At 36.0% G+C, this 9,304-nt stretch overlaps 1 protein-coding gene across 1 annotated transcript in view; it reads right to left on the bottom strand.

Moving 5' to 3' along the window:
• The window catches only part of Zbtb11 (zinc finger and BTB domain containing 11), a 28,234-nt gene that overhangs the window by 11,631 nt on the left and 7,299 nt on the right, over positions 1 to 9,304 (bottom strand). Inside the window, exons 2-5 of the mRNA XM_015478566.2 lie at positions 6,912 to 7,147; positions 5,812 to 6,043; positions 995 to 1,839; positions 567 to 743 (exon numbers count right to left, since the gene is read on the bottom strand). Of these exons, the coding sequence (XP_015334052.1) occupies positions 567 to 743; positions 995 to 1,839; positions 5,812 to 6,043; positions 6,912 to 7,147 (1,490 nt within the window). The remainder of the gene's footprint in view (positions 1 to 566; positions 744 to 994; positions 1,840 to 5,811; positions 6,044 to 6,911; positions 7,148 to 9,304) is intronic.

Here is a 9,304-nt window from a genome sequence, read left to right as displayed (position 1 = left end):
TTTTTTTTGGGGGGGGGGGGCGTGTAAATGAAATGTATGAATCAGAAGACGATCCTTACAGCAATGTAAGAGAAGACAGCACCAGGCACGGTAGTGTACATCTGTAATCCCAGCGGCTCAGGAGGCTGAGGCAACAGGATCACAAATTCAAAGCCAGCCTCCAGCAAAAGCAAGGTGCTAAGAAACTTAGTGAGACCCTGTCTTTAAATAAAATACAAAATAGGGGACTGGGGTTGTGGCTCAGTGGCAGAGCACTCGCCTAGCACATACGAGGCCATGGGTTCAATCTTCGGCACCACATAGAAATAAATAAAATCAAGGTATTGTGTCCAACTACAACCAAAAATTTAAAAATTAAAAAAAATATACAAAATAGGGCTGGGGATGTGGCTCAGGGATGGAGTACCCCTGAATTCAATCCCCAGTACCCCCCCCAAAAAAATAAATAAGAGATAAATATATAGAGAGAGTACCAGTGTAGAAATAATAACCAAGCATTAAGTAAGGTAAGGAGGATTCTATTCATGAGCTTAGAGCCATCTTTGGTTAGCTTTTCAGATACTTACTGGACATCTGTATTCTCTAGCTCTTTCATGTTTCAGTGTGTGCATTATAAAGGCATACCGTCTCTGAAAAACCATTCCACATTCCCCGCATTTATGGGACACTTCTTCAGCATTCTCCTTAGAGTCCCTTTTTGGCTGTTTCATTTTTTTCCCTCTTTGAACCAATTTCTGGGCTACCTGGTTAAGGAATAGAAATCAATCTAAGTAAATATACATGTTTTGGTTTCTAAGGTCAAGATTCATGTTATAAATTTCTGATCAAAACACTTCAAATTCATATTATCTCATTAATACTGTTTTTTCAAACATTAAGTTGCTGTCTTGTACCTATCTCCCCAAGTTATTTTTATGATAGATTTAAGTTCATCATTAGAACACTTTCAACTTAAGGGTAACACTACAAAGGACAACCCCTTTTTACATCATACCTGTTGAACTGCTGACTTGGGAATGGCTTTACGTTTCTGTAGCTTTTTCTCAATGCCTTTGTGAAGTCGGACATACCCCCCTTCATTAACAGAACGCTGCCGAAGCCTGCTTCTATAAGTATCATCATCAGGTCCAGGGTCTGTCTTTTCTGTTGGTGTAACTAGATTTTCCTCATCTTTTAAAGGTTGATCAAAGTTTTGCCTCTGTTTCAAAATGTCATCAACACAGATTTCTTCAATTGATGAGTCATTTCCCATATCATTGTCCTCTTGAGAGCTACTGATTACATTCTCTTTTGAAAGTTTAGGATGAAAATTAGAAACCATGCCATCTTCTCTGATGTCTGAAGTTTCTAGTTCTGACTGGTTGTTTTTAGTTACTAAGTCAACAGACTCCATTTTAGGATGGGAATCAGTTACACATTCTATAGATGACAGAGCAGATTCAGGTGCAGAAGAAACTTGGGGCTCAGGCTGTCGTACTAGCCCTCCGTTCTGCTCAGCTTCTGGCAAATCTCCATTTACCAGTAGTACAATTTCACAATCCCCAAGTTCATTAGATAAAGTAGTTGTGGTTCCTTCATTGCTAGCCACTACAGGTGCTGTATCTCCACCTTGTTCTGATAAGTCCTGGGTAGATGCAACTGTCTGTACTTCACCCTTCTTGTATACTGTTAACTGCTTCTCTTCCATTAGTTTATGTACACTTTCACAAATTTCTAAAACTTCTGACATGAAAAGATGACGAGCTAAAATGGCCACATCAGCCATGCTACAGAAGTCAAAACTTAGTACAGAAGTATAGGCAAATTCCAGCAAAGGAAGGAAGCTTGCCTTACAAAAACCTATATGAGACAAGAAAGGTAGGGGACAAAAAAGTCAATCATAACTACACGACTCAATAAAACATAATATAGAATTATGACAATATAAAATATAATAAAAGGTAATTATGGCCATTTGTTCTGCAATTACCCCTGGACTCACTATCTATTCTGGCTGCTTATTAAGTCATTGACTAAGTCACTTCTATGAGCTGAGTCTCTTAATACCTAATGCAGAAAATAGTAGACTTACTACCTCAAGAGATGCTGTAAGGCAATCATTTTCAAACTGTACTCCTTAGAACCATGGGGGTTCCTTAAATTTCATTCAAGAAACAGCTGCTGGAGAACAGAGGGTTAAAAAAAGCGGGAGGAGAGGTAGGCAAGTAGGCAGGGTTCAACCAACCTGTTCCCTAACCTCGAGTAAGTACAGCTGTATGCTAATAATAGTAGCCCATATAGAAAAAAAAATTTTGAGAATTTTAATATTTATTTTTTAGTTTTCGGCAGACACAACATCTTTGTTTTTGTATGTGGTGCTGAGGATTGAACCCGGGCTGCACGCATGCCAGGCGAGCGCGCTACCGCTTGAGCCACATCCCCAGCCCCTAGAAACTTTTGAAATTGGGCACGGTAGTATATACCTTGTGATCCCATTTGAGGGAGGCTGAGGTAGAAAGATCACAAATTCAAGGTCAGCCTGGGCAACTTAGTAAGACCCTGTCTCCAAATAAAAAATAAAAAGCACTGAAGATGTGGTAAAGCACCCCAGGGTTCAATCTCCAGTACAAAAAAAATAATGAAATGTTCCCACAACTAAAAATAAAAAGCAAGATCTAAGGCAGGAGTCAGCAAAAAATGTTCTGAAAAGAATCAAATAATAAATATTGTAGGCCATAAAGTGCCAAAGTGTCTGTTACAAATGCTCAGCCCTGATGTCATAGCTGGAAAAGCATATGTATACAATGGGTATGGCTGTGTTCTAATACCACTTTCTTTATGAAGAGGGAAAAGGATTTTGGCCTATGGGCTATAGGTTGCTTATAATGGTTCTAAGGAATGAAATAATAATGATATACATGAAGCATATATGATAATATGCTTAAGGATTTACTTTCAAAAGCCATTTTAAATTCTTAACAATCATGATTTATAAAACTAGATAAACTGGTGGGCTGGGGTTGTGGCTCAGGGGTAGAGCACTTGCCTAGCATGTGTGAAGCACAGGGTTCAATTCTTAGCACCAAATATAAATGAATAAAAAATAAAGTCCATCAAAAACTAAAAAAATATTTAAAAAAACAAAACAAACTAGATAAGTTGGGCTTGATGGCACACACCTGTAATCCCAGGTGCTCAGGAGGCTGAGGCTAAAGGATCATAAGTTTAAAGCCAGCCTCAGCAACTTAGCAAAGTCCTAAGCAACTCAGCGAGACCCTGTCTCTAAATCAAATATTAAAAAAAGGCTGAGGGGCTAGGATTGTGGATCAGTGGTACAGTGCTTGCACTGGGTTTGATCCCTGGCACCACATAAAAAAATAAACAAATAAAATAAAGGTATTAAAAAAAAAAAAAAAGGCTGAGGCTGTAGCTCAGTGGTAATGTGCCCCTAGCTTAGGTCCCTGATACCAAAAAGAAAAAGAAAAGAAAAGAAATCAACAAAGTTGACCTAATTCACAATATATTGAATACTGCATTGAACTAAAAAAAAAAAAAATTGCACACTTTTCAAGCAAAATTGAACCACATATAAAACTGCTATATTCAAAAATAAATTGGAAATTATACAGTTTTAAGAAAACATCAAAATAGAACCAAAAGGTATAAAATACTTTGGAATAAATCTAAGAAAAAATATATAGCACCTGTATGGATAAATTTCTAAAACTTTACTAATTCTATATATCCCCATAAAAATACACTCATTCTTTTCTTTTTGCTGGAAATCAACAAGCTGATTTTACACTTTATGTGAAATACCAAAGGGTTATGAATTGCTAAGATCCACCTGAACAAAACAGATGGGAAGCAAAGCACTGTGGTGCATGCCTGTAATCTCAGCAACTTGGGAGACTGAGGTGACAGGATCACAAATTGAAGGCCAGCCTCAGCAACTTGGTGAGACTCTGTCTCAAAATTAAAAATAAAAAGGGCTGGGGACATGGTTCAGTGGTAAAGTGCATTTGGATTCAATCCCCAGTACCCCCCCCCCAAAAAAAAGGGAGACTTTTCTTACTACTACATATCTAAAGTAATTAAGACCAAATAACAGTGCAGGAAGAGAAAACCAAAGAACAAAACAGAGGATTTAGAATTATCCCCAAACATAAAAATGTTTTATAATACAATGTGCATGACTAATGAATGGTACAGGAATAAGTTTTCACTAAATGGTTCACAGACAAGTGATTTATACAGCAAAAATGAACACTTATCTCAAACAAAAGTGAATTCCAAATAGATTAGATGTTAAAAAGTGAAAGAAAAACTATAAAACTTTTAAAGAGCCAATATGTGAAAATATCTTTATGGTCTTGAGTGGGAGAGAACATAAAACAGTGACAAATTCAAATACATTAACTAGCTTTAACTATATTAAAAGACAGATAGCTGGACATGGTGGCACACGCCTGTGATCCCGGTGTCCTGGGAGGCTGAGACAAGAGGATCGTGAGTTCAAAGCCATCTTCAGCAAAAGTGAAGCGCCATGCAACTCAGTGAAGCCCTGTCTTTGAGTGCCCCTGAGTTCAATCCCCAGTACCAAAACAACAACAACCAAAAAAAAAACAAAAACCCACAAACAGATAAAATTATACTGTACACGTTATATAGTCTATATATATTTTATATCTTTATTAAGTAGATAATATATTTTTAAATAGTATCTAATTCACCTGTTACAGACTTATATTACATTTGCTGAACAATACATAAAAAGAAAACTAAATTATTCAGATAGTTCAGCAAAGGGCATATTTTCTCCTTTGAGTCACCAAACCCTGGGAGCAGGGAGGACACCAAATCTAGAATATAATCTTGAGTTTAGGCTAATTGCTTGCACAGAATAAATGCTTAACCGAAAACTTCTGCTTTATGCAATCATAAAGCTACTGCTAAGAAAAAATGTTTGTATTTGTCTTCCTAGGAGAGATTTAAAAAAACGTAAGGCAAAAATAGTGAAACCAATAATACAAAAACTGTAACAAGTTTATATTATGATGAAATGTGCAAATGAGGTTACCTGTTTTAATTCTTCCCAAAGATTCATCTGTTGATTCATAAGCTAATATATATATTCTATCAAGGCCAAAAGAAAGGAGAACTATTCACTTACAATAATAATAAAAATAACCAAAAAAACCTTATCTGAAATTTTTATTTCTATTTGACAATTTAACCTAATGATTCTGATGATTAATCTTTTGGGGACTGAATCCAGGAATATTCTACCACTGAATTACATCTCCGGCCCTTTTTTATTTTTCAACAGTGTTTTCTTATGTTGCTGAGGCTGGCCATGAACTTGAGATCCTCCTATCTCAGCTTCCATGTGACTAGGATTATATGCATGCACTACTGTGCCTGGCCTAGTGATTAATCTTAAAAAGCAAAAACTAGACTTACAGAAATACTCTATGTACAGTCACATGTCCCACAAAATATATATAAACAGGCAACATATTCATTTAATGTAATAATATTGATACAGTTGTGGATTTCCCACCAAACTATTTTCAACAGTTGAAATCCAAGAAATAATAATTCTGGTACAACTGTCGGAACTAAGAAGCAGTGATAATACAAGCTTTTCTCCTAATTCTATCTTAAAACCCTTGCTAAAAAGAAGGAATTTTTCAGTTGATTAGGGTCTGCTTTTATAAATAGGCCTTTACTTTAGTATAAATCCTGTTTTTGGAAGACACACAGATAAACACACAACCCTCTTCTGGAATGTACTAATTAATAAAAATCAAGGAATTACAAAATTCTTACCAGAAAGATCCACCACAGCTTCATGACTTGAAACAGCACCTTTCTCAATAAAAAGATCTCGAAAATATTCACTATTAGCAGACAAAACAGATTTATGAGCTTTGTACTCTTCTCCTTCAATTAACAAAGTAACATCACAGAACTGATTGGATAGTCTCTGTTCATTCAGTTGTTTTAAGACAGCTTGGCAATGTTTTGGAGAAGATCGTTTTACCACTCCTTTGGTATCAACCTGTCAAAATAAGATGATGTCAAGAGGTGTATTATGAAAATATAGCTCAGTGGTAGCGTGGTTGCCTAATGTGTAGAAGGCCCTGGGTTAGCCACCCAGCACCGGAGCAGGGTGGGGGTAGTATTTTATTCATATTATACACACAAACACACACAACACTATATATATGTGTATACACACGTACACACACACACACACACACACGCTATTACATATACATATATGTATATGGGAATCATCTGTACTTTTTACTGTTTTAACAGCTAAGAAAAAAATAAGCTGATATTCTTTCTCTGTTACCTATATATTTAAACAAAAAGGTGTCACTATGTTCTACTATGTTTATGCTACTTAACCTAAGAAAAATGTATATCTCACTTCTTGCTACCTCTTCTTACTTATCAGAAATTTGGTGATTTATAACACTCATGAGGCAAAAAACAAACAAAAACCCAGAAAACTACAACCAAAAACTGAGCTAGGTAATTTTTACCTTGCTGCATGACCCAGAGATTGCTCCCAAAAAGTATTCTGTCTACCTGTGCCAATATTATCATAACAAAGGAAGTGAAGTGGGGGAATTAACAACAAATCAACAGGATACTAAATTCATTCTGGAGAATAACAAGAATATTTATAATGAATAAAAAGACAATCTTTAATATACTTGTAGCTTATATAACAACATAGTATATAACCCATTTTGTCTTATTTAATTAGCTCTACCTCAGACATAAAGACCTGTTAAATCTTCAACATCAATGCCAAGTCAAGCAGTGTCGGTGGTTTAAAAAATAAAACTCACCAAGACTGCAAACAGTAATACATCAGTTAAAAATGTTAAAGCTGAATGGAAAGTACCACTTACAAATACAAGTTCATGTTTGGAAACTGGCTTCTTTTTTGAAGACCTAGAGGCTGTAGATGGAGGTGAAGTAAAGTTGCTCAGGTCATCTTCTGATTCATTACTTTCTTCTCCAGATTCAAGGTCTAACCCCAATTCTTCCAACATTTCTGAAGCATCTGATATTGGCCTGGAGCGATCTAGTTTCTCCTGGCATTTGCTACACTGTTTAATGTAATCTTTGACTTGCTTTAATATACCTACAATAAAAATAAAAATTAATAAGTCAAATTTAATACTGTTTTTTTTTGAAAATTGAAGAATATATCATTATTTGTGTATACTATGTATGTTCAACTGCATGTATAAACACACTCATGTCCATAAAGAATGTGGAATTCTTTAGATACTTTTTTTTCAAAAGTAAATAGATATAAATGATAGTGACTTCCATGAGGTTTGTTTTTTATTCTTATTCATTTCCTCCACCATAAGATAATTATATCACCATACTCAACTCCATATGCATTACAATGCATCCATGTGACAAAAACTACAGTCATAAACTGCATAACGATGTTTCAGAGGTGGGTGTGTGGTGGTGCATGCCTATAATTCCAGTGACTTGGGAGGCTGAAACAGGAAGACCACAAGTTCAAGGCCAGCCTCATCAACTTAGCAAGGTCCCAGGCAACTTAACAAGACCAGGTCCCAAAATAAAAAACAGAGTTGGGGTTGTAGCTCAGTAGTTAAACACTGCTGGGTTCAATCCCTACTACCAAATTTTATAAAAAGGTTTCAATCAACTTTTATCCACATAAGATTATAATATGGCCTAGGTATGCCATAGGATATACCATCTAGATTCATAAGTACATTCTGTGATGTTCATACAACCAAGAAATTGCCTAACAATGAATTCCTCAATTCTCAAGAATTTATCCCTGTTGTAAATCAATACATGACTATATGTGAAATATTCAACTGTTTTTGACCTACAGAAACAATTTCATGCAGCTCAAGTATAATACTTCTCCATCCCACTGACATCAGATTTGACCACGCATTTGGTTTTTAGCCAGTGGAATGTGAAGTGATATGATGTGTGCCATATCTGAACAGAAGCTTTAAGAGGACTTAGTATTTCTCATCACTTCCCTGATCTTTGTCCCCTTTCTCAAAAACTAGGATGATGTCCTAGCAGGATGCTGTTCCTTAACCTATGTCACAGAGAGACAAAGGGGGGGTGGGTCAATCTGCAGCCTGGAACAGGACTACAATCAAAATATAGTAAGGACTGGGGCTGTGGCTCAGTGGCAGAGCACTTTCCTGGGAGGCACTGGGTTCAATCCTTAGCACCTCATAAAAATAAATAAATAAATAAAAGGTATTGTGTCCATCTACAACTAAAAAAAAAAAAAACTTATATAGTGAGAATGTAAAAGGAATCTTTTAAAATTTTTTAAAAATCTTTATTTAGTTTATTTTTTTATGTGGTGCTGAGGATTAAACCCAGTGCCTTACGTGTGCTAGGCAAGTGCTCTACCACTGAGCTACAACTTCAGCTCCCAAAAGAAATCTTTAGTTTTTGAAAGTTATGAGATTTTAGGGGTATATGAAATAACAGCAGCATAAGTAACAAAAGTTGATTGTATACAAGTGACTGACAAAAGCCTGTTCTGAATTTCAACTTTCAACTCAAAAGGCTAGGGTAGAGTGATTGGGCAAGCAGGAAAGACTTTATATACATTCACAGACACAAACCCAATGTCCTTATAGGGCAGGAACAACTGATAACCATTCTACTGAAGAGAAGAACGAAGCCCTAACAGGTATGTAACTAATCCCAAGTCATACTAAGTAAATGGCAGAGCTAGTAGTTATGCTACTTACACAGGAACATGTTTGTACAATCTTGTGGCAGAAACCTATCCCTCTCATACCCAAATAAATCAAATAAAAGTTTATTTTCCGGTAATAATGATACAGAGGTATATAGCATAATCCTGAAAAGTTTTAAGATGTCCAATTATGCCAAATTCCTTATACTTTCAGTTTGTGGATAGTATTCAAACAGTATTTCCTAAGCTATATTGTATCCCACTCTTAAAAAAAGTATTCATTTACTGAATACTGGGTGTGATGGCTCGTCTGTTATCCCAGCTACTCAGGAGGCTTAGGCAGGAGAATCAAAGTTGGAGGCTAGGGGCTAGGGCTGGGGCTCAGGGGTAGAGCACTTGCCTAGCATGTGTAAGGCACTGGGTTCGATCCTCAGCACCACGTAAAAATAAAACAAAGGTACTGTATCCACTCACAACTAAAAAATAATTTTTTTTTTTTTTTTTTTTTTTTTAAGTTGGAGGCCAGCCTGGGCAACTTACAGACCCTGTCTCAAAAAAAAAAAAAAAAAAAAAAAA

This window comes from Marmota marmota, unplaced genomic scaffold (genome assembly GCF_001458135.2).
Source record: "Marmota marmota marmota unplaced genomic scaffold, marMar, whole genome shotgun sequence".
NCBI classification, from domain to species: domain Eukaryota; kingdom Metazoa; phylum Chordata; class Mammalia; order Rodentia; family Sciuridae; genus Marmota; species Marmota marmota.
Note: the sequence above shows the minus strand (reverse complement) of the source record. Positions and strands in the feature narration are given on the sequence as shown.